This window comes from Herpailurus yagouaroundi, unplaced genomic scaffold (assembly GCF_014898765.1).
Source record: "Herpailurus yagouaroundi ecotype Mexico unplaced genomic scaffold, PumYag 250, whole genome shotgun sequence".
NCBI lineage: Eukaryota > Metazoa > Chordata > Mammalia > Carnivora > Felidae > Herpailurus > Herpailurus yagouaroundi.
Genome location: NW_024412467.1, coordinates 22,815,639 through 22,841,864, shown reverse-complemented (window position 1 = coordinate 22,841,864; position 26,226 = coordinate 22,815,639). Strand labels below are relative to the sequence as shown.

Sequence of the window (26,226 nt, the reverse complement as noted above, 5' to 3'; positions counted from 1 at the left end):
CTGGAGACAGGAAGCAGAAGGGTGGTTTCCAGGGAGGAGGGGGCAGGGGAGTTAGTGTTGAATGGGTACAGAGTATCATTTTTGCAAGATGGAAAAAGTTCTGAGAGGGATGGTGGTGATGGCTGCAAAACAGTGTGAATGTACTTAATGTCACTGAGCTGTACACTTAAAAATGGTTTAAGTGGTCAATTTTACGTTATGCATGTTTTTTCACAATAAAACAAAAGAGTTCCAAAACACGGATGCCTCAATGGATGCCACACAAGTGCTGAGTTTATTACAGACTAGACTTGCCCCTCATTGGTGGACTCAATCTGTCTGGGTTCCCTTAAAAACTTCCTTGGGGAAGTCCCTTAAGGTCACAGCAAGTGCTTGGCCTGGGGTCAGAGTATCCCCGACCACCTAGCTATGGTACCCCACACAAGCACCTGTTACTGGCCCATATGGAAAACAAAAAACCCTGTCCTCAGAGCCAAACATTCCTCAGAGAACACTTTGTTGCCAGGACGGAGAGATGCATTAGAGGTGGGATGCTGTGAGGGCAAATTTGGTCACCCAAGTTTTTTCAGTTCATCTTCTCTAGAGAACATCCACAGAATAATCCATTAGGCTGCCAAAATACTGTGATAAGTGACCCCGCTCTGAGTTCAAGCAGCATGCTGCCAAATTAAACGCATCGCGCCCTAACTGATGCAGCGAGAAAATTCCCCATTAAACATCAGTCCCTGCTGGACTTGGAGAAGACATGCCAATAAGCTTTAACAAATATCTTTCCTACGTCTTTACGTACTTGGCAAGACGGATTTTTAAGTGACCCCACTCAACATTAGCTAGAAACATGCCCCGGACGCCACCAAGGCTCAGAAAGCACAGTTAGGAGTTTAGAAAGGGACCGGAGGGGAGGGGAGGGGAGGGGAGAGAGGAAGGCAGGCAGGGCTGCTGTGGGGAGGTGGCCATACAGATATTGCAGGAGGCAGACAAGCTTCCCAGCTGAAAAGAGAGAAGGAAAAAGAAATACTCACTTGTTCCACAGAAACGATACACAAAGCCAACATCTATGAGCCCTGGAAGTGGGCACTTGTAACTCATTTCTCCCTATCCCTCCTCAAACACTTGGCTTGTTTGCAAAATCGAAGGAGGGGCTCAAAACAAAGCAGCCACGGAGGCTGGAAGTTCTTCCAAGAGCCTTGTTCTTAGTGCCACAGAGGTGACTGGCACCGCTGGGCAACTCCCACCCCGCAGGCTGGGGGCTCTGAGGGCCCTTGTTCCTCAGCAGTCATGCCAAGCATTGCTGGAGATAGCCCCGGAGCACAGAGTGGGCTTCGAGGACCAACCTCTGGCTTCACAGATGAGGAAAGGGGGTCTGTGGGATCCAGCAATCCCACTTCTGGGTGAATGTCCAGAAGAACTGAAAGCAGTGTTTGTACGGCCATGTTCACTGCAGCATTCCTGACAATAGCCAGAGGGTGGAGGTAACCCAAGGGCCCATTAGCAGATGAAGGGGCAAACAAAATGTATATACATATACTGGACTATTACCCAGGCATGAAAAGGCGCCTCTATCACAGGCTCCAACGTGGACGAACCCACTTCTATGAGGTCCTTAGAGCAGTCAGATTCACAGAGGCAGAAAACAGAAGGGTGGGTGCCAGGGGCTGGGCGGGGAGAGGGGAATGGGGAGTTGGTGTTCAATGGGGACAGAGTTTCAGTCTGAAATGGATGGTGGTGATACTGCACAACAATACCATCCACAGAGCTACAAGCTTAGATGTGGTTAAGATAGTTAATCTTATGTGGTCTTCTATTTTACCACAATTGAAATGTTCTTTGAAGCAAACAATTGGAGTGTGCTTATAGAAGTAAGCTAGTGAATTCTGAGTGAAGAGTCGAGGAAGGGCTCTCTGAGGGAGGAAGTTGGGTGGAGGGCAGGACAAACGTCTAGGCAGACCTCTCTGGAAGCTTTTGTTTCTGCTGCTCTCTGACCACTCCATGTCTTTTACCTTTGCAGGCTATTTTCTGGCAATCCCCTTCTACTCCAACCTCATGAAGGTCTAGACTCATCAGGGTGAAGGAGCTAATATACAGGTATTCGGCCCGCACGAGGGAAAAGGCTGTTGTTCCTGATTTGTGAAAGCATCATAATGCACACATGCAAACCAGGCATGAGGGGAAAGCACATTTCAAGTTGTGGCCAGATGCTGGAAACCAACCAGCATTATGCAGTTGTTACTGAAGAAGTGCCTTGTTGGAACCAGTTTCAAATATTTGCCTTTTTTGCGAACTCTGCAAAGTTGATGTCACTTGTCCTCAAAAGAGGATACTCAGCCAGTCCAAGGGTGAGTTAATAGATGAAAGTGACATCATAATTTTGTGTTTCAAAAAAGGTCCAGTGTTGGATAAAATGCACAGACCTCTCCTGGCATGCCATCACCAGGCTGGGTGCTGCCATCTGTCTCTTAGCTCCTTTGGAACAGCTACCAGCTGTAAGCAACAGTCAGGCATAAGGGAATGGTGCTCTCTTCACAACCTCTTGGCCTGAACTAAATCTTATATCTGATGACACTGAAGACGAAAAGGTTTGGAAGAAAAATGAACAATTGCCTGGAAAATTTACATACACTCAGCCATCTCAAGTAACTGGCTTCAAATCCCAGAACACACTCATCACAATTCTAACGATCCCCTCCATGAGAATGGAGAGAGATCTAGGCACATCCTGTGTCCTTCTGCCTGCCGTACTGCCTCTTTCCTCCATGCGAATGCCTAGTCAAGTCCCCATTCAAACCTATGCAGGCCCAGAATTCTATTCATGGTTGCAATGAGCTTAGCCCCCAGGCTCTCCATGAGGGAGAGCCTTAGAGCCCAGAGTAAACTAGTCCTTCCAGGCGGACAGAGCTGTGGGTATACTTTATGCCCACCAGCAGGTTTTAATATATGCTAAGGAATGATCTGGGCTGAGACGCTTCCCCTGCAGCCACCTTGGCTCCATTTCATGATCAATCTGTGTCACATATGGAAGGTTGGGTAAAAACAGGGGAGCTGGCATGTACCCCATATTGGACTGCTATGTGTCACTGGACCCTGAGGGAGGACACAGAATATATGAAACTCTGCTTTCTTTATTTTCAAAACATTGGTTTCAGGTCCTATGGGCTGAAATAAGATGCTGGCTGTCAATCACACCATTGGCTAGACAGAGTTAGAGCCAAGGACTCTAACGCGGAAGCTGGAGTCCTGCCGAAAAGCCTCACACACCAGTATGAGCGAACCAGAAGACTTACTGTTGATGTTGGTTCCACTTTTTAAATGAATCTGGTGAACTGCATGGACAGAACAATACCCTGATTCTTTATAACAATGGAAAGTTTCCCAAACTTACCAGAAACCCCTGATGGGATTTCCCCCCCATCTTTTAGTGATGCACTGATCATTCCTCAGAAGTTTTTATTGGGCTATTGGGAAGGCACTGTGTGTCACACAGAGGATGCAAGACAGGTTCTGTCCCCTCTCTCATGGAGCTATGATGAAGATAATAGCAATGACCCTGGGGGAAATCAACTAATTATGGTAAATAAAAGGAAGATGGCGACCCTATGGCATCATTCATTCTTGACCAGCCCTTAACTTTATGCTCATTACAACATTATTGGCACATAAATGTCCTCATCAAGTCGCCAAGAGCTTATCTGACTGCTACCAGTTCATTAATCAATAGTTGTGGGACATGGTTGAGGGCAGCTTTAAACCCAACCAACTTTTTTGGTGTCCTGTCCAAATCGATCCAGTGCATGAGGATGTCACGGGAAGTCTCAGCACATTATCTCTACTATTTATGACCTCCTATGTGACATCAGTTGTCCGTTATCCTTATCTTTACTATGTGGGAATTGAACTAAGAACTCCAGCCCTTCCAGCTTTACTAATTTACAGTCATACACCTACATCTACTCAGAATTACTGCTGCATAGATTTTCATCATGTTCCATGAGTCCATTCGTTCATCCAACTCATATTTAGATGCTTTTTCTGTGCCAGATGCAGAAGACATAGTAGAGAAAAAGAATGATAAGGTCCTGCTTTTGTGCAGTTTACTCTAGAGTGGGTGAGTGGTATGCATGGGAATGCAAATAAATAAATCTATTTTCAGGGAATGGTAGATGCTTAAAACAAGGCAGATGATTTTAAGGAAATTTTGAGTGCCGATTGGATAGGTGGTCTGAGAAAGCTCTGCAGATGTCACAGGAGCAGAATCATAGTGACAAGACATGGCTGGGCCCACAGATGTCAGGGATGGAACGTTTCTGGCAAGGGGAAAGGCTGGTACAAATGATCTAGGGAACAAGTGAGAGCTTGGCATGTAAAGAAACAAAAGAAGGTCAATTTGGCTGGAATGCGTGGGAGATCAGCAGGGGTCAGTCCCCGTAGAACCTCACGGCCATGGTGAGCAGCTTACATTGCACAATAAAAGCCTCTGGAGGGTGTGGCAAAGACCGTAGTCATCCCAGACACCATTCTCCCCTTCTTCCTGCAGGCATATGTCTATACAAAACGGGACAGTATTTCCCAGCCACCTTGCAACTGGGGTGGGCAGGTTACTAAGCTGTGGCCAGTGGGGTGTACAAAGTGGTAACTACAAGTTCTGGAAAGTAACCTTACTGGGAAGAAGGGCTCCCTCCTCTTCTTTTCCATTCCTCTGCTGGCTAGCACATGGACATGACAGCCAGACTGGCACACAGGAAGGGTCTGGGACCCCAGTGTCACGAGACTCTCCTTGTCAGCCCGGGACTATACTGATGGCAGAAACAAACTTCTACTTTGTTTAAATCCCTGTTGTTTTGGTTTTCAGTGTTTCACAGTGAAGCTGTTGCTAACTAACACAGAACGTTTGAAGTAGGCGAGCATAAGGTCTGATTCACGTTGCAGAAATATCACCCTAGTTGTAGGGGAAGAATTAGTTGTAGAGGTTTGGGCAGGAAGCTGGAAGATCCGTCAGGAAGTTATGATTATCCAGGCAAGAAATGAAAGGCTTTGCCTCGGGGGCTGCGGTGGAGGTGGACAGAAATCCAGGGACTCAGTATACACTCTGGAGAAGGGCTGAGGCTGATCAAGAGAGAGGGAAGAAGGGGTGGCTCAAATATCTTTGCCTGAACGAGTGCACAGGTGGTGTTTCTCCTTACTGAGACTGGAAAGATGAGGGAGGAGGAGGTTTGAGGCTGCGGGAGGAGGAGGAGGAGGAGGGTACTACGGTGGCCAGACGGAATTTAAATGCCTATGGGACTACCAAGTGGAATATCTACTAGGCAGGTGGATATAGGAGTGTCGAACCTGGTAGTGAGGCCAAAGTTTATGATATAAACCATATGGAGATGATTAAATGCCACATTTCCATCAGATCTACCAATATAGTGGCCACTAGCCACTTGAAGCTACTTAAGTTTGATTAATTAAAATGAACAGAAAGGGCACCTGGGTGGCTCACTCGGTTCCGCGTCCACCCTCGGCTCATGGTTTGTGGGTTCGAACCCTGCATCGGGCTCTGTGCTGACCGCTCAGAACCTGGAGCCTGCTTCAGATTCTGTGTCTCCCTCTCTCTCTGACCCTCCCCCTGCTCTCTCTCTCTCTCTCTCGCTTTCTCTCTCTCAAAAATAAACATTAGAAAACTTGAAAAATAAATACAATAAAATGAGCAGAAATTACAGATTCAGTTCCTCAGTGGCACCACCTGCATGTCCAGTGTGACCAGCGGTTAGAGCACTGGCCAGTGCAGAGAGAGGACATTCCCACTGTTACAGCAAGTCCTCTTAGAAAGCTGTGCTCCAAAACTCTTTAGAAATAGTTTATTATGATTGCTTTGCCTTGTCTCATAGGATCACATGTGAGAGAGAATGGGAGAGAAAATAAAAGCATACGTTCCCCATTTGGTTTTCTTTTTTCTTCTACAGCTTCAGAAGGTAATTGTCCAAAGAGTTTCATTTGTTCTTCCATTTCGAATTGCCTTGTCGTCCCCTTTAAAAAAGGGCGGATGGAAGCAAAAGTGATCTTTCAGTGTGCTGGAGGCGGCAGAGGCTGTCCCCTGCATGTCCCCTTCCCTCCCCACTCCACACAAACACCGAAGCAGCAGTGACGGAATGGAAAGGCCAACTGTGCAAACATTCACTTCCAGCGTCACAAGACAGAAAGGAAACAGGCCAAAAAGGAGAGTTTGGAAAAACAGCAAAAGAGCAATTACCCCCTGAAGAGAACATGAAATAAGACCGTACAGTGACCCCACAAAGGAAATGGAAAATAAGATCCAACCATGGACAGGTCAGAGAACACCACTGTGTTCTTGGGTAAAACAGGATTTGGGCACTGTGATATCCCAGGACTTCATCCGGGGACTCACTGGGTGGCGCCTTCTGTAATTCAATTAAACCCTTTTAAAGAACAAGATTCATGTATCCTAGAGGAACTCGATACTCCCTGACAATTCCAAGCTCACATGAAAGTTCTAACAATAATTCTTGTATGTGGTTCGTAGGCTCTTTATGCGTGAGACTCAAGAGTCCACCAGAAGCCTGAGGAAGCTGCCCAATGATTCCAAAGAAGATCATCTTGTCAGTGACAGCACTGTCAAGAAAAGGAATGGTTTTGGTAAATTTCGTTTGTGGGAAATACAGATTTGGAAGACTAGTTCTCTATTTAACTTTTCCCAGGGATGCCATATACATCAAAGGGGGGAATTTAGGGGTCAAACTTGTCAAACTGCTCAAATGAGTATTGCTTCCTGGCAGCCCATGGGACAAGGGAAAGATCTCCATTCCAGTCATAAGTGGATTAAACACTAGTTTAGTTAGTATTTGAATAATGCCATGAATCTACCTTTACCTTCAAGAGAAGTAGACGAGTTGGTAGAGCCCTCAGGAGGCACCCTGTTAGAATGAGTGACACGGGTGCGCTCATGAGCAGGGATGGGACAGGAGGTTGGAGTGTTCCGTGACGGCAAAGCCTTAGAATGGCTCGCAGTGGTTTAGACAGCAAAATATGTGAAAAGGCATCATGCACACTGGAATTTTTCAAGTCCAAATGCCAAAGTAGATTAAATATGAAATTGCACCTGAAGCTCTGCCTTTCTGCTATTTAACCCAACAGGGGTGAGCGGGGATTCCCCTTCAAGAAAAGACCATCATCTATCACATTAAAGTATCGCAATTAATTTGGATAGTATCGGTTTTCCAATTGGATGTTGTCAATATTTTGATCTTATAGTTATTTAGAAGTTATAAGAAGTAATGTGCTCCTTATAAGATATTTGTACACATTTAAATAATCTTATAACAACATGTTTTAAGACAAAGAAAAAGAGGGCTGTTTGAAACAACACTGGAGCCATGCAGACCTGGCTTTCAGTTCTGGCTCCTCTACCTCTGGTAAGGGACCTTGGGCAAGTTACCCTCACCCACATGTCAAGTTTCCATTTGTTAAATGGGTTAAATAACAGTGCCCACACATAGAATGATGGGGTGGATTAAATTAAATATTTGTATTACACTCAGCATAGCAGCAATGTACGTTGTAAAAACCCAATAAGTATTAGCTCTTACTTAAAGGCCCTACTAGTGAGGTAGGCAGGCAGGTACAGGGACTAGAGGTCTCAGTTTCCTGATCTCTAAAACATGCCCATCATTAGGATCTACTAGGTTAGTATGAAATTTGAAACGTTGTGTGCATGTGGGTGTGTGTGTATAAATTAATAACTTAGCATAGTATCTGAACTTAGAAAATGCTCAATAAATACATTATTGTTACCAAACAACTATCATCGTGACCTCTTCAGTTTCTCCTTTTTACTCCTCAACATCAAAATACTACTCAGTTGTGAAATACCATGCTACATACATGCCATGCACATGATGGACTGTGTGAAAAGGGAGGTCACAGCACAAGGCTTCCCTTAGATATTCTGTCGAACCCTTGCACATTAGAGTTGCCTGTGCCTCTTTCTAAAAGGAAAGAAGGGACATTATCTACTTATCCATCCATCCATCCATCCATCCATCCATCCATCCATCCAAGCAAGGGAGTGATATAATGAGATACCAGACAAAATCATGCTTCAAGCACTGAGACCAGCTAAAGAGTGAGCAAATGACTGGGGATGAAGGACCAGGCAGCCTCCCAGCATGACCTCCTACACAGTAAGGAAGGGCAGTCACACGCCCTCCCATCCACACACACAAAAGAAGCTAATAACATTTACAAACATGGTCCTTTGTTTTTGTTTTTAAAGTTGATTTATTTATTTTGAGAGAGAGATCACAAGCAGGGGAGGTCAGAGAGAAGGAGAGACAGAATCCTAAGCAGGCTGCACACTTGTCAGCGCAGAGCCCGACACAGGGCTTGAACTCCAAAACCGCAAGATCATGACCTGAGCCTGAGCCGAGACCAAGAGTCGGATGTTTAACCAACTGTGACACCCAGACACCCCAACATAGTAAATCATTTTTATCCCTACACGCTACTCCATCTCAGGAACCCCTGGTCGCCTCTGCAATTAGAGCCCATGGCCAGATAGACAGGGCCGTGCCAGCTTGACAAATTACATAGATGTCAGGGAAGAAACAGAAATTCCAAGTCACAGCAGAACTAGCAATAGCTCTTTCTTATGTAAAACTGCTGTGACTGGGGGCTGGGCTAGAGTTAAATGGCCCTAATTCCTCCCCTGCCCCCACTCTGACAGGGGTCTGGAGAGAGTTCTGAGCCCTTTCCCAGAACTGGCACAAAGCAGATATCAAGCCTTGATGCTTTCAAAAGGCACAGGTTGGAAGGGACACAGGCACCTTTCAGTTTTCAAAGAAGTGTGGTCAGAACCAACTCCGGTTGGACACAAAGTACCCTTTTCTACAAGAATCGTCAAAGGCCCCACAGAAGGAGGAAGGAGGGGAAAATAGGAGCCCTCAATCAGAGACGCATAGTTTTCCAGGCTCTGTGTTGCATGCAGGAGGCTCAGGGGGAACTCGAAACCTGGGCCTCTGAGCTGTCCTACTCGGTCACCTGAGAATGCTGCCCGGGGAGGCCCTGCGGTCTCATTCTGGGGCATCTGGCCCAGCTGTTATGCTGCTGGGCTCCTCAGACTCCCCGAGATTGGTTTCCATCAGGGTAGAGTCACAGCCTTAAAGATGCCTAGAGGCCCCGGGGGGTCCAACTTCACAGAGAATCACCACATCCAGAGACCCGGCCAGCAAGAGCTGTACACGGGGTGAAGGGAGGGCCTGCCCGCCATAGAGTTTAGTGGGTTCCAGGTAGAAGAACCGAGTGGGTCCCCACAACCCAGGAGAGAGCCTAACAGGACGTCCCAGCTCAGCCTCTGACACATGGTCCCTAAAAGCCTGGGTGCTGGGTTGGGGGGCCTTGTTCCTGCAGAGGGAACACTTCTCTAGAGGGGGCAGCAAAACCAACAAATAAAACCAGGTGCTGTCCATCATGTCATCCCACATAGTGGCCAAGTCTTCTGGATTCTTGGACCAGCAACTGGAAAGTGGCTCCTGAACAGCTTTTCCTCCTGAAGAGTCATTGGGGAAGAACAACAGAAAACGAACCTTGTGCCATGTCAAAGTAAAACTTCTCTTCACACCCCACTCACACCTGTCCTGGGAGCAGACATTTTCACACAAATCATGTCAAAAATAGGAGTTGCCATCTTCCTGACACGGAGGAGGGCAAATGACACAAAGTAAATATATTTTCAAAAGGCACAGGTTGGAAGGGACACAAATACCTTTCAGTTTCCAAAGACAAGGAGGATGCTTGTGCAGGGGACACATCACTTAATCCTAAGCAGACCCCCAGAATCTCACTTGGACCGTAAAGTGTATGTGCTTGGGGTTTGGAAATACCATGGCAGAACATGGCAGACAACAGGACCACAATAGGCCAATAGCTGCATGAAGGGATCGCAAGCAAGTTTTCTGAGTTACCATTTAAAACGGGTGCCTGGGTGGCTCAGTCAGTTAAGTGTCTGACTTCAGCTCAGGTCATGATCTTGCAGTTTATGAGTTCGAGTCCTATGCTGACACTCAGAGCCTGGAGCCTGCTTCAGATTCTGTGTCTCCCTCTCTCTCTGCCCCTCCACTACTCACGTTCTGTCTGTCTCTCTCTCCCAAAAATACATAAACATTAAAAAAATAAAAGATAAATAAAAGTATAGAGAATAAAAGGGGCACCTGGGTGGCTCAGTTGATTAGGGGTCTGACTCTTGACTTCAGCTCAGGTCATGATCTCATGGTTCATGAGTTTGAGCCCTGTGTTGGGCTCTGCACTGACAGTGTGGAGCCTGCTTGGGATTCTCTCTCTCCCTCTCTGCCCCTCCCCAACTCATGCTGTCTCTCTCAAAATAAATAAACTTAATAATAATAACAATACCCCGAAAACCACATCTCTAATTCAACTGTAGTTCTAAATGCCCCATTTCGAGCCATAAAAATGTACTGTTTCAGGTGACTTCAAGGAAAAATAGTCATTCCAGATTTGCCTTCCAGTTCAATTTTTTCTCTCAATTATAATGAACATTTGCCATTGTTAAAAATGTATTTCCTTGCACAGCAACATGGGGTATAATTAAGCCACTGAATTGTACACTTAGTGGTTGAAACAGTAAATTTTATGCTATATATATTTAATCACAATAAAAAAAAAACCCCGTTATTTCCTTTCTCAAAATACTTGACGTTAAGGACAAGGCAGTGCTGCTCTGGGGAGGACAAGAAGTAAAACCTATGTTTGAAATGATTTAGATTACATTAATCACTAAATTGAATTATGGTAGCTTTTGCTCTGGTTAACTCTGACCTACTGGGCAATCATGGCTACATCCAATGGACATTTCTCAATCCCGGTCTTGCATCATTTGACACTCGGCCCCTTCCCTGACTCCCTGCTTATTAGCCTATTCAGACTTTCCACTGACTATGCAGGCTATCCCTTCCCATCTCCCTAAACTAGTTCTTCTACCTCCACCCATTTATTCCTCATGTTCCACAGAGTCTGGGTGATCTCAGTTATCCATAACCTTTAACTGCTACCTTTATGCTGAGGACACACAGATCTTACTTCTAAACTTCTGAATAGCCAATCACCTGCTAAGCAACCCCCTCAGATACCCCTAAGGCACCATCGAGTCACCCTATCTGAGACTGAAGCTGTCATCTTCCCCTACCAAACCTGCCAGAGGAAGGGAGTGGACAGTAGCTTCTAAATCCTAAAGGATTTGGAATCAGGATGCCTGGGCTGCATCCCTTGTCTCATCACTTGGGGGGAAATCCATCCAATTGTCCAAGCTGGCCACCTGGTCCCCCCTCTCCCTTCTCCCGGTTCTTCAATCAGCTAGGCTGTGGATTCCACCTCCTTAAAGTCTCTTTCCTTGTGGCCATGGCTTTTTTCAGGCTCTTCTTCTGCACCTGGATCCTGCACCAGCTCCCAGCTTTTAGCATGACCTTCTTCCTTGGTCTGCTCTCCACTGCCACAGCCTAAGTGATTCCCCCAAAGCACATAAAGGTTTGCCTTTCTTGCTTGAGATCCTTCAGTAGCCTGACACTGTCCCAGGGTCATGGAGGATGGGACTTTGCGCACTGTCCCAGACTCCTTCCCAGGCTGTGCCATTTGTGATTCAGACTCTGGGTTCCAATCAGTCCCAAATCACCCAAAGTCCCCAGAATTATTAGTCTCCTTGACCTCTGAGCACCCACTGCAAATAGCAAGCACCTATTCTCCCTGACCCCGACCTCATGGTTCAGAGGTCGCTTCCTGACACTCTCACTTCAACCAGGGCCTGTCTCTCATCTTTACTCATTAACCTCTGACGGTCCTGGACGGCAGGAAGGTGCATCTGCCTTTGTGTGCTCAGCACTTGACAGTGCCTGGTAAGTGCCCAAGTCATTCCCCAGGCACCTAGTAAGCCCTCACACGTTTGCCAAGCAAGCGAGTGAAGAAGAAAGCAGTCTTGTGTTTCCATGAGGGTCACCAAAGACCAAAAGGTAAACTATCGAAAGGAGGGTTTATCTGGCAAGACACAGTAACACAATTCAAGGTCCAAGCACATCTGGTTTCATGCCCCTCCAACACTGAAGTTGAGCTTAGAACTCAAGAGCCATAGAAGGAATGGTGGAGACCTGTGGTTTTCCATTTGGTTTTGTTGTTATTGGTTTATTTTTTTACAGCAATATTAAGTGTTGTCATATAGAATCCATTGTTTTCGTTTGTTTGTTTGTTGTTGTTTTCTGTCCATCTCTCCCACACATGGTTCCAGGAAGGGATTGAACAGTTCCACAGGACACAGTTTGACAGCCTGTGCCCTGACTTAATAGACAGGGGAGACAGAAGCTTACAGATAAAGCAATTTGTCACTGACACAGAGTCAGTCCATGGCAGAGCTTACACCGTAGCTCAGATCTCCTGATTTCTAGATCTTTCTACTTCCCCTGTTAGTGTGGTGAACTGTTTTGTTTCAACTGAAGCACCACTAAAATTCCAGTGTGAGAAAAACCTCGTCCTTAAGGATGCATACAGCTTTCAGCATCCAATACTCTGATTTCAAAATTCTGGATATCTAAATATCTGCTGTTTATCCCCGTGATTTTGAGACAGGACCATCTTCAGCAAATTTAAAACACCCAAAGAAAGAGGTGCTTCAAAGCCTACTTATACTTTTAGATAATATATACACGCTGTCTTGGCCTGACTTCTGGACAGAAGAACACTGGGTGTGTGGGGCTCAATGACACCACCCAGCCACTTACCCTTCCTCTGGGTAAGAGCCCCTCACTTTAAAGTGAGAAAAATCAGTCCTCAGTGGCATTTTCTGGTTCTCTGTTGGACAACTCATCCCCAGCGTGTGGGGCCAGTGAGAAGCATGGCCCTAACTGGCTGCCACACTGTCTCCCTCCTGGGGACTAGAGCTCACAGACCAGGAGCTTCTGTACTGACTCAATATTTCCTGGTTACCCCCAAGAAGCGATGGTTCCTCAGAGCAGTGACAGAGGCAGGTAGAGAGGGAGAGGAGATATTTATTTATATATATATATATATATATATATATATATATATATATATGTATTTGCTTAGATTTCCTTACTCTTCACAGTCTGCCTGCGTGCTTAGTAAAGTTTCCAGTGAAGAAAAAGACTGGTGGGGAAGCCCCAGTCTGTTCTGATTTCCCAGCTACTCTAGTCTGAATCTGGATAAACCCAAAATTCTTCCCAAGCTTAAAAAAAAAAAAAAAAAAAGCATTTGTCAAAGGCTTTTGGTAAACTCTGATTCATTTCCTTGGTGGAAAAAAGCCCTGTCAGTAGAGCTGGTCCCGCCAGAAGATCGGGGTTCTGGCTCTGTCTTGCTGCTCTGGGGAGGGCCCAGAATCTGAAGATGGGGAGGGGTGAGAGGGGAAAGAGGAAGGCTGTGGTGGACAACCACAAATTCACGTGAAACTTCCCCTTTGCCCGAACGCACTGCCAATATTTGCTCTGCAGAAGAAGAGAACCACAAGCCAGGGGAGGTCATTTGTACTGGACAGTGGCAATCACCGTTCTTTCTATTTATTCCACAGTTCAGCAACTCACTACCTGAAGAGTTTTGGCTCAGTCAATTCTTCTTCTTCTTCTTCTTCTTCTTCTTCTTCTTCTTCTTCTTCTTCTTTTGTTAATGTACAATATGACTTTGGTGTTAACAACCCATCTGACTGAAATATGTTCCAAGGAATAATAGTTAAGAAAGACAGCATGTTACAGAAATATATGCAATTGTGAGGAAGAGTCACCCAACACCAGCACATTAGGAATTACTTGACCACTTCAGTGTGAAGTTAAAACCATCAGTGCCATGTGAGACAGACAACATCACCCCTTGAGCAAACTCAAGTCTTTTCTGAGTCTATCTGCCAATTAGACCTGGCTTCTAATTTTGCGAAATACTCAGTACCTTAGTCACCTGTGACACTTCTGGTTACTGCCTGATTATGTGTAAAAATCATCCAGTTATTGAGGCTGATTGGGTTTAGTGAGGGTTGTTCTACTGAGAACATGAAGCTTTGAGAGCAATTTTCAAGAAAAGTGTTCACAGTTGTTAGGTCCAAAAACAAAACAAAGGAGGTGACATTCATTTGCCCATATTAACTAAAATATGGTCTCTGCCAGCAAAAAGTAGTGTTCATTATTTCAAATTGGGGGCAGGGGAGGTTGGCAGTGATGGGGAGGGGGAAGACAGAGATCAAATGAGGAGAGAGACTAGAAAAAGTATTTATATTTAAAAAAAATTGTCTCCCATAAGACTTATTACATCAACATCAAATTAACTTAAAAACGATAATCTCGTATGGGCTTCTTTTGAAGAAAGATACATTTGAAATGATACTGCAGTACCCTTCTGTGATGTTATGAAACCCAGCTGGAGAAAGAATTCATACCACAAGGCATCATGACAGCCTGTACTGAAAAGTGACTATTTCTTTAGTCTTTGAGAAGACTTCATTCATAAACAAATAAGGAAATGTAATCCATTGCTTCCTTTCTCAGTCTGTGGTTCCCCACCCCTTGCTTAGCAGAGTCAAGATTTCCTCCCTTATTTTTTTTTTTTCAGTCCAGAGGCAAAGGGATACAATTAAGCCCCCGATTGAGCCCAAGTATATTTAATTATTTCAGTGTCTCATGATGGCCTCCCAGGAAGACAGGGACACACAAACCCATCCACCTTCACTGGTTCACTCTGGTGCCAAGCACTCCGCTTCCATGTAAAAACTCCTGGGGAAGATGCCAATAATCTCTATTTTATGTCCTAATTACACAACCACATCTCCCTTTGATGACTTGAAAGAAACAAAAGTTTAAAGGATGGCGTATTTAACTGGAATGTACCTTAGAAAAATTCCAAAGCAGAAAAAAACCACAAAAAACAAAAACAAAACAAACAAACAAACAAACAAAAAACCTCAGGCCGCCTTGCACATAAAGCCGAAAACTTTCACGAGTCAGCAGCATTTCTCAAAACTGAGAGTCCACGCTCACGGCAAGCTACACAAGAAACAAAATGTGCACAAATCAGTACTTCCCCTCCTTACATCGCCAAGCACCTGCAAGGCTAAAAAAAGGACAATATCCAGTTCTCTTCTGAGACAGTACAGGCCTTTCCAGCAGATGCATTAAGTGAGATAAAAAACCTCAAGGCTGAAGCAGGGAGAAAACGTTGGGACCATTAAGAATGTATTTTCCAAATAATCAATGTCCCAAATATAAAAACTTTTCTTCAGAGTCAATAAATATTTCAACCCTGTGACCTTTCCTTTATGCAAAACAAATTCCCAAGCATTAACTAAGCACATATACTACCCGGGTATAAACACTAGCAGGCACGTAGACTCAGCTTGCCTGACTGACTGGGGAGCTTGCCTCTCAACGTTTTATCACCAGCCTCTGTCTTTGCCCCAAACTGCCAGAGAGATGGGCTATCTCAGCCCAGCACATTCCATATCCTACCCCATCTGGTCTGCCCGTTACAACTTCATTTCCACTTTCGATTCCCCTTGCCAGTCTTAGCTCTCCTGCCATGACTCAACCTCCCCCTAATTTACATTGTCTAGATATTAGTCAATGAACTCCCACTACTCGCTGACATCCTTTTGCTTTAACTTTGCTCTATCAGATACGGTATTAACTCAGAGGACTGCTAGGTTGATACTTGAAAATGTTCGTTGCAATGATATTTGTCACAGTGTTTGACGTGGAATCCCGATTTAAGAAAATAATTATTTATTCATGCCTGGCTTCATTTCCCAAAAAAATGTAAGGCTCCTAGCACAAACACATGTAATAAAGTTAACACTTGCATTACGGAAATAGGAAAATGGGGCGAAAGACAAATGAAGGCAGGAAAGTTCAGAAGGAATTAGGAGAGAGGCCAGAGTTTAAAGCTCAGCTTGACAGGCCCATCACACACATGCTAGATTAGAGTCTAAGCTTTTTAGAGCTCCCTAGAAGCCAGTGGACAGAGAGAGACTCACACATATCAGTGGCTGAAATATTATGGCTCATTGGTCAAACCTGGCCCGCTTTCTGTTTCAGTAAGTGAATTTTTGTTGGCACACAGCCACACCTACTCATTTACATATTATTTATGGTTGTTTTCAAGATACAGTGGCAGAGTCCAGTGGCTGCAACAGAAACCTGCAAAATCTGAAGTATTTACTGTCTGGCCCTTTACAGAAAAAAGTCTGAAGATGACCAGGTTATATGATTCTGTGCACAGCAGTTTCCTGGGACAAGCACACCCAAGCATGGTTCTGTAGTGGCAGAGAACTTTCTACTGTGTAATCTCATGAAGACACATCCTTCGCTTCATTTTCCATAGTAAACACAACAACAGGTTTTGCAGGGCGGATGGCATGATGTCACCACACACGTCAGTGAAACCATTCCATGTGAGGCTGAAACAATGCAGATCAGGAGAATTGGTCTCCTGCTTTGGCTTCATTCAGGGAGAGTCGTACAGATGGCAAGTGCCTCCCCACCCTCCTCGCTTATCACGGGCAGACATGGCCAATGGCTCTAGGTGGTTTCGCCCAGTGTCCTCCGAAGGCTTCTCTGAGTTCTCTGGCAGCCTCAGCCATCCACTAGCAATTGGCATGCAAGGTACACTGGTATGCCATCTTTGTTTTCCGACAGTTTTCCATTAACACTCCCTCTCTGAGTCTGAGAAGTGACGGGATGGTGAGATGGAGGAAATGCTCCTGAGCAGAGCCATTCTATTCTGCCTCTCACGGCATGCGTGAGGATGCACTGGGCTGATGTCCTCCTGAGAGAACCTGGAGCTTAGCAAGGACGGCTGCCTAAAGGGGAAAACCCATCACGCCTGCACACGTGTGGGGCAGGTGAGCATCTGAGAGCAGGGCCAGGGCTCTCCTCCAGAAAACAGAGCAAGGAACCTCCTCCTCTCCACGGACCGCAGGGTGGATAGGGCCAAACACTGGCACTGGCATTTTGTCTGCAAACGTTCAAGCCTGATGCCCATGTTGTTTGCTCAAAGAAACAAAACCTCCAAACAGCCATCACCCAGACCCACTGACCTTGAATGCACATATTCCTAAAGAAACCCTCCCTGCCAGAAGCAAGGGTTCCAAAATAAATGCAAATAAAAATTGGCAACGGTGATTTCTAAGAAAGTAAAATTCAGTTGAGTGTTGGAAGAGGAAGACAGAACCTGCCCGCTGTGGATCTGGAAGAATACATCTGTCACCTTTCTCTATGCTCATTCTTCCTTTGTGACTATAAGACTATGTTATAAAGTGATCCTATTTCTATTCTCTACAATAGGGAGCAAAAATTCAGGTTACCCAAAAGTGTTACTGAGTCTAATATACAAATCTAAGAAAATCAGAACTATAGGGCATTGCCACTTGATGTGATTCCTACCCATGTTGTCAAAAGGAAAGAAACAGGCAAAATACATTATGAATCATTTTACATTGTCCCTAACAGATCTTTCTACAAGGTAAATAGAAAGTATAAAACCAGGAAATAAGTAAAACATCAATGCCTAAAACCTTCCTCCTCCCTGTGAGTTTGCAGCTGTATCTCAACTACAAAGAGGTGACATATAACCACATCTGACAAGGGAATTAATACAGCCAACGAGCATGATAGGTCAGTGCAGGACATTTTTCTTCACCCTAAAAAGAGCAAATACTAACAAATGCTACCATTTGCTCTTCAAATGCCAATGCTGAGGGTTCAAGTCCAGATTACATAAGGCCACATCTGGACACGACAGAATGTGGAAAATTTGGACTCCACATAACCCTCGAGAAAAAAAGTAAGAAACACTGTCAAAGAGCCAATCAGAATGCTGAGCCTAGACCAACCAACAGTGGGACTCAGTGTGTTGTTCTGGACCTAAGTTCAGGGATGCCCAATTACGCACTGGATTTGGAAGTACACAGAATGTCAACACAGAAGATTCTGGAGGAAAGCAAAAGCCCCTCCATATCAGGAGCGGGCTGATCCCCACTCCTCCAAGCAATTGTGTGACCCTCCACGTCCTCCCATGAGCCCTGAGCCCAAGCTGGAAATCAGAACGGAGTGTTGGATGACATTGCCTGAAAAACTTTTCCAGAACAGTTGAGGCCACTAAAGTTTGTGCTTCCAAAAGACTGTCATCCCAAACCGCCAGCACGCAGGGCGCCCTGCCCATAACCTCATAGGCAGCAGCAATTACTTTTACTAATTTTGTCAAGACAATTGTGAAGGCTCTTACTTACGTAATGCATACAAGGTAAGAATTATCCCAGCCAGGCAGAATCCTTCAAAGAACCTGAGTGTGCTGAACATTGTCACATTCACTGACAGTGCCACAGTTAGTCCGAAGATCAGAATGAAGATGATGGAAAAAAGCAGCACAGGCCGCCGGCCAACCCTGCATATGGAGAGGGAAAAAATTAGGAATCATCGTTAAACAGGATGAATGCTAGATGCTGAAACCCTGTATCTAGCCGGTGCTCTACAGATGTTGATCTGTACTCACTACAGTAAAAGGCTTTGTAGTGTCTATACCAACTTGGTAGATCTAGGGGTCCCTCAGGAGACATTCAGCCCAAACCCTTGTTTTGTACATAAGGGGACAGAGGTCAAACAGCTACTGAACAGAATTGAGACAGGGACTCCATTCCTGTTGGCAAGTCTGTTTCTAAGTATGTAGGAGGATGATTCAAGGCAAGAGTAACAAAATCAATAGTAACTCCCCAAACACAAACCTCGACACACCCAGCATAAAATGTGCTGAGAAATCGCTGACCTTTGGATTTGGCTCCAAAGTCAACATGGACACTGAGCTGAGTGGCTTCATTTCCTTTTCTGGGATGTTAAGTCGTCCTACCTGACCTCAGGTACATGTGGCCTATCAGAATCAGGGCCCTGATGGCTGCTGGCTTGTTTTTTTTAAGGGATCACAGGCTAAACTAGGACAGGCTGAACTTTAAATAAGGAGTGTGGACCTGAAAGTGAAGCCTACTAGGCAGCAAGGCGGGGGGGTGGGGGTAGGGGGCGGTGGTGGTGGTGGAAAGAACCCAGCCCACTGTGTTTCTGAAAAGGGCAGCACAAACACTAGGTTGGCGGGCTACAGAGTGGGCTCGTGCAAGATCGGTGACCGCTAGGGGGCGATGTGCTTCTAGGTGGGGCTGGCAGGACAGTAGGGGTGGTCCCAGGGAAAGGAAGTCACTAGTTCTCCATCCTTCCAGTGCTACCTTTCCATCTTTTCCTTCATCAACTCATTAGGAAAAAAAAACAAAAAACAAAACCAAACTCTCCATCACACAAATTAACATAAATATAATTGGCTTGAACTAGAAGGCTAGCTCACAGAAAAACTGGAGTAGTGGACTATCTGCCAAGGGGAAAAAAAAAATCTAAGCCTGGCACCCCAAACACCTAAAGAGTTGCTGAATGGCTTAAGCTTGCCTAGACATCCTTGTGACAGTCTTATGACCAATAAAAACAGAAAGTAGATTCACAGCCTAGGGCTCAGGATGAGAATAGGGAAATGACTGGAAGTGAATGCAAGATTTCCTTTTAAGGTGCTAGAAATGTTTGACACTTAGAATGTGGTGATGGTTGTATAACTCTGTAAAGATACTAATATTTATTGAGTTATACACTTAAACTGAGTGAGTTTTATGGTAAATAAATTACCTCTCAATAAAGCTATTAAGAAAAAACCAATACTCTGTAATGCATATCCTTGTCCTATGAAAGAAATGGATATAATTTCAAGAAAATTTGGGGGGAGGGTACTACAGGAAACAATTTCATCCATAATTTCTTAGGCTTCTAACCATCCCCATTAGTCACACTAGTTTAATGAAATGAAGCCAAGGCCATGAACTCAATGCCAATGGAAGTCAACTATCCTGTCAAGAGTTTTTAGCCATTATGTCCCTTTGACTGGTGCTGGGGTCATTAAGCCCTTGTTGCCTAAGACTCTATACATAGTTTTATCCAAACCCAATTCATTTAAAGAAATAAATTTAGAATATGGCTTAGTTGGTCTCCTGAAATGAAGGAAAACAAAGATGAGATCTACCTTCTCCATTTTTATTTCCCTTTACTCCCCTTGTTTGTAAAGTGGGGATAACAGTCTGACTTCACAGCATCGAGATCATTAAGAGATGGCAGATACAGGCACAATGTGTAGCATAGACCAAACAGTTAAATGTTTAGCTTGTATGATTCCTTCCTACACATCTACATCCCAGCTGCCCACCAAACATGGTTTGCCCTGTTCCAATACTTTAGAAAAGATCCTGATTTTTTTTTTTTAACTTGTAGAAACTATTCTAAATCTCTCCATCCCAAATGGTTGCTAAAATCATGAAGTAAAAATTATTTTTAGGAACTCTGGGGCAAACATGGTCTTTGAAAGCAGACACCCTGGTCTTGAATCCAGGCTCACCACTTAGAAACTATGTGACCTTGGGAAAGACTAAGCTTGTTCAAACGGGCCTTGAGTTTTCTTTAGGAGGGACCAGTTACTGCTGACCTAAGGGGGCTACTGTCAGGTGGGGATATGTGATTCAGTAAGCGTTCAACAACTGTTACAATCGCTGGAGTCTTAGTGTGAACTGGCTCCATCCAGAGGAGGATCCCGCTCAGAGATGTCTGACAAAACTACACTTCTAAGTCTGTAATGTAGAGGGGGGACCTAAAGGAGGGCAGAAGAGTGACCCTCAAGGATGTCCCCGTCCTACTCCTCAGAACATGTGAATATGCTACCTTTCATGGCAAAAGTGCTCTGCAGATGCAAATACGATTAAAGACCCTGAGACGAGGTGGTGATTCGTTCAGGTGGATCCAGTCTAAGTACATGGAGACCCTCTTCTGGCGGTAGGGAGCCAGAGAGATATTAGCGTGAACAGGACCTGATTGCCATTGCTGGCTTTGAGGTTAGAAAAGGGGCCACAAGCCAAGAAATGTGGGCAGTTTCTGGAAGCTGGAAAAAGCACAGGAAAGGATTACTTTCCTGGGGCCTCCAGAAAGAAATGCAACTCTGTCGGCACCTAGAATTTAGCCTTCCATGAACTGCAGACCTGTGAGTTCATTAATTGAAGCCACCAAGTGCATGGTAATTCGTCACAGCAGCCATTGAGAAGTAATACAGGCTCTCAATAGGGAACAGATGCCCCACTCAAAATGAGTTGAGGAGATTTTAATAAAGGGATTATTTGCAAAAGGCTGGGCAGGCTGTAAGAGAAATTTGGGTCTGCTAGCAGAAGGGGGATAAGAGGGAAGATGGTCTGGGAACCCAGAGAGAGAGGTGCCATGTGGAGGGGCTCCTAATGGGAGGCAGCTAGCCTCTGATAGCCCTGCAGAGACCCAGCTGGGGACAAAAACATCCCGCCTCACTATCATCTCTCCTTCAGACCTCTAGCTGGTACTCTCTCCCCATGGCCAGGTTCAGCCAGGAGCTAGAGGGCAAGGGGTCCTCTGGTGCAGTCTAGAAAGGCCAGGGCCCAGGACCCAGGGCCCAGTGCCAGTTGGAGACTATGTAGAGGGCTCGTGGAGGGAAGTGTGCTCAATATCCAGCAACAGAACCAACCACGGAAGGAAGGGAGCTCATCTAGCAAGAACAGAGACTGGGCTATTCCCTTTCAAACATCTCAACTAACACATTATAGGACAGTATATAGTGTATATCCCCAAACAAGATTTGTGTGGAAAATGATACCTTTTTAAAGAAAAAGGTGTACTGGGGTGTCTGGCTGGCTCAGCCAATAAAGCATTTGACTCTTGATCTCAGGGTTGTAAGTTCAAGTCCCACATTGGGTGTAGAGATGACTTTTAAAAAAAAAGTGTATTCCTGAATTTCATTATATGCTGACTTCAGTCTTAGAAAGCTTAACCTAGGACTTGGTCAACTTCCCTATGTAGCCATGAAACGGGTGCTAGCAGCTGTGAAGTTTGAAGTTCCCTCTAAATGTGCTTATTTCCTTTCAGCAAGGCTCTAGCAGGGAGTCAAAGGCCAAAAATAAATTATAATAAATACAGGGTGGAAAACACCAAACTTTCAAGCTGGAACTGAGGCCCTCTCAAGATGTTCAAGAACCACAGCACAAAGCAGCCTGGCCTGGCTCTCCGGGCACCCCTCGCCCACTCACCCCAGACTTTGGAAAAGCAACCGCCAAGAGACGTGGCTTTGCAGCATGAGGCTCTGGCTATTTGCAAAAGGAGACCTCCAAACTCCTCTGCCTTTTGTCCCCAGGCCTGGTGTGTGATCAGGGACGCCAAACAGCAGGTATGTGCCAGAGGTAAGAAATCACAAAAACAACTTCTAAACAGTTGAAGCCATTACAGACTGATCCATTAATAGAAGTCCATGTTTACTTTCCCATTATATAATTGAATAAGGACACTCAAACCTCAGCCAACTCTGCAGTTTTTAGAAAGAAGTGACATGGATTATATTAGTATATCTTCCTCATCTATTTCAACGCAGATCACTGGGAAACAAAAGTCCTTGTGGTGAAAATACTGGGATTACAGTATGTTCCAAATTAGTAACAGTTTACTCTGAAAACCTATACGCTATACGCTCAAGTATTTGGTGGAAAAAACCCTATGCTCCTCCCACTTCCCCACTCCTCCCCATGACCATGTCAAAAAAAAAAAAAAAAAAACCCTCAAGGGGGCTGTAGTATAGGTTTTCAGAGGTCACTGACAGCTTCTCTGTTACCGTTCCCAGGGAACTTGTCCTTAAGAAGCATTTACAAATGCTGATTAAGCAAATTCTGAACACACAGGAAGTCACATTACCTGTGAATGCAAGGAACTCCCAAATAGACGTTTGCTTTTGGAAAGAAATTTCCAGAACTTGAAAGTGCTTTTGGAACCCCTCTGGGCCCCACCTGCTGCTCTATTGCTCCCCTGCCCCCCTCCAGCCTCTTGCTGGACGGCCTCAACCAGCTGTGTCAGCTAACCAGGGTACAGGAACAGTGCAGAGCAAAGCCACGATGTCAGGAGTTTGCTCCATATCACTCTTAGCCCTTATTACATCACTGGGTCCAAGAAGTCCCTATTCACAAAAAGTCCCTTTAAAAACAAAACAATGTCAAGAGTGGGAGAACAGCTACCCCACACCTCTCTCCTAGAGCAGTCCCATTACTGGACAACCCCGTCACCATTGGGCAATGCTGCTCAGATGTGTGCTCGCTGCTGTCCTTGTGACCACATGGTGCCTTAAATAAAAGTGCTGTAGCATGCTTGTGAAGAGGCAGGCTCTGGAGCCACTGGGCTTTCGTTCAAATCCAGCTTGAAAAGCTGAGTAAACCTGGGATTTTACTTAGACTTCTGTGCTTCTGTTTTTCTACTATAAAACAAAGATGATAAGTAGTATCTACCTAACAGGGGTGCTCTGAGGATGGGATATTTTAATGCATAGAAATATTTAGCACAGTGCCTGGCAACAATAATCAGTAAGTGTTAGCTGCTAATATTGTTGCTATCATCATCATTATCATCATCATTATAATTCTCTTCACTACTCCTCTCCATCTTTCTAACCTTCTCACTTTATCATGAACCACACACTTTGCTCCAGGCACTAAGAACTCCTTACCCACCCAAGTAAAGCATATTCATTCTCACCTCTGGTCACCACCCTTCCTCCACCTGCAAATATCCATCCATTATCCAAATGCTGTCTACCTTACAAGATCCACCTTCCCCATGGACCCTGCAGAGGTGTCTCCTGGCCAAGCCAACTGTAAAGGACTGTGCCTCTCTGAAATCTGCATGGTATTTGGAAATGTCATCAGCCTACCCATTCAAATCATGTGGGTGGACTTTCTAGCTCCTCCTCTCCCCATTTTTTGATGCATCTCATACACCTACCTCCTCAGAGCCCAGCCCATAGAGCCCTGAACCTATGCCCTCAAACTCTTCCCAACGCAACAATAAACATCAGGAGCAGATGGGGCTGCAAGTTGCATGCAGGTTTTGCTAGACTTAGCAGCTAGCAAATTGCAATGACTTTAAATTCTCACTTCAAAAGGGTCTGTTGTATGCACTGGCCAATCCTTTTGGTTCTGGATTCTCCAGGTGATGGCTTCAGCCCTCTGCACCAGCACCAACACCAGGGCAGAGAAAAAACCTAGTTACAGTAAGCTAACACTGACCATTCTTCTTTAGCCAGCAAAGGCTTGCTGTGGCTTCCAAAGGTTCGTGCACACGGCATGTTGGTACTCACCAGTCAGCAATGCATCCAGTTATTAGGTAGCCAAAGATTAATCCAACCAGTAAGGAGAACTTAGCGATATGGACCTTCCAGGCATTATCACACACAAGATCCCACTAGAGAGGGGCAAATAGAAAATAAATCAGAGAGAAACATACACAGATGCCAGTTGTAGTTAATCATAAGGGCAATATAACAACTACAGTAAGGATCATGACACCATTTGGAGCACCAAGTCACACATCCCATGAAGACTCCCTTCCATGTGTTTGAAAATCCAACAATGAGAAATAGAATTTGCCCACAAAAGGCAGTGTAATGTTTTAGTCCAGGACAGACCATAAAAGTCTGCAGGGAGCACCCCATGAAATGTGGGGGCACATGCTCTTCTGTGCCAGCTACTTGGGGACATAACCTGAGGGAGAGGAAGCAGCTAGGAGGCTGGGCACCAACACCCCTTCTCACCCACAGAGCTGTTACATGTGCAGGGAGGGAAGGCCCTGTCAACTTTTTGCAAGAGGTATCACAACATGAGAAAATTAAAGGCAACTTCTGTGTTTCCATCCTCCAAACCTCCCCTGTGCTTTATAAGCAGTCTGAAAAATATTTAATAGTTAATGTTGAAATATCAACTAACAAAACATTCTCACTTTTTGCCTTATAAGTGTCCCTATGCTTTCCCTTATTCCATTCTGAGGCTATCTGCTTAGAGAAGAGAGAGAAAGCCAATCAATTGGTAAATACAGCATTTAGACGCTTTTTACAATTCCATTTTATTATTTAATAAAAAATAAAACAAGTCTCCAAAGTTTTTGTTGTCCTTTTGCAAAATCAGAAGAGAAAACCATGTTTGTTCCCTGGAGGTGATGTGTGTCCAAGTGGAAGACATGTGAGGAGGGCACAGCATTCAAATCCACAGATATCTGGGCCACAGGAGCAAACCGGCAGGATCTCCGCTGGTGACGCTATGAAGGCTGCGGCCCCCACCCCACATCACCCCATTGATGTCCTCCTTCTGGCACAAAGAAGTGGCTAAAGAACTTCAGGTGAGTGGAGATGGAGAGATGCACAAAAGGCAGGGGAGCTGGACATGTCAGAAGTTCTGGAAGCAGAAATGGGAATTCGTTGGGGTGAAACCTGATCTTAGCTGTGTCTTACTCAGTACCTCCCACTGCCCCCATTTCTGTCCATCTTGAGACCCAGATGGCAAGCTCTGGTCCTGTCCCCCGTTTCCAAACTTCTGGAAAGCCTGAGGGTGCCTCCCTGGGAACTCTTAGCTGTGGGTCTCGACTTCAACAGACTTTGGGAAAAGCCAAGCTTCTGCACCTGCCATTGCAGAGTAGAGCACTGGGCCTAGACAAAGGAGGAAGGCTGTCACACTGTTCCATGACTCCTTGGGACACACATTTGTTCCCTGATGTCCCCAAGGCATGTTCGAATTCCAGAGACCATGGAGAGAATAAATTTCTCTTCTACCCCATCTGTTTGCAGAGTGATGTCCAATGCCAGGCTCAGGAAGAAAGGGAATGCAAGCACAGACCACACAGGCCTTGTCAACAAAGGATGGTTTGTGCTTGGTTCTTGTCGGGATTTATTCAGGTGTTTGGGAGCGGGGCACTGCTGCTTGCACAGAATCTCATCATCGAGAATTGAGATACGTTAGGGAGTAAATTTCCTCCTGTGTCTACTCCAGTGGTCTTCAAACTGTGCTCCAGCAACCAGCAACCTCAGCATCACCTGGGAACATGTTGGAAATACAAATTCTTGGGCCCCACCCCAGACCCATTGAATGAGAACTCCGGGAGTGAATCACAGGAATGTAGTTTAGAAGCCTTCCAGGCAATTCTGATGCCTGCTTAAGTCTGAGAACCAGAGGCCAGCCCTGTCCTGCCATTTCCCTGTCATTTTGAGGTTGGTGAATGAGCTTCGAAGTCCAAGGCTGGGGTTTAATCAACTCACCAAAGGCAGGATGCAGCCAAAAACTGCATG

General features: G+C 45.2%; 1 protein-coding gene across 1 annotated transcript in view; it reads right to left on the bottom strand.

Moving 5' to 3' along the window:
* The window catches only part of SLC22A23 (solute carrier family 22 member 23), a 182,997-nt gene that overhangs the window by 116,943 nt on the left and 39,828 nt on the right, over window positions 1-26,226 (bottom strand). Inside the window, exons 4-5 of the mRNA XM_040460628.1 lie at window positions 24,250-24,353; window positions 18,275-18,429 (exon numbers count right to left, since the gene is read on the bottom strand). Coding sequence (XP_040316562.1) covers window positions 18,275-18,429; window positions 24,250-24,353 — 259 coding nt within the window. The remainder of the gene's footprint in view (window positions 1-18,274; window positions 18,430-24,249; window positions 24,354-26,226) is intronic.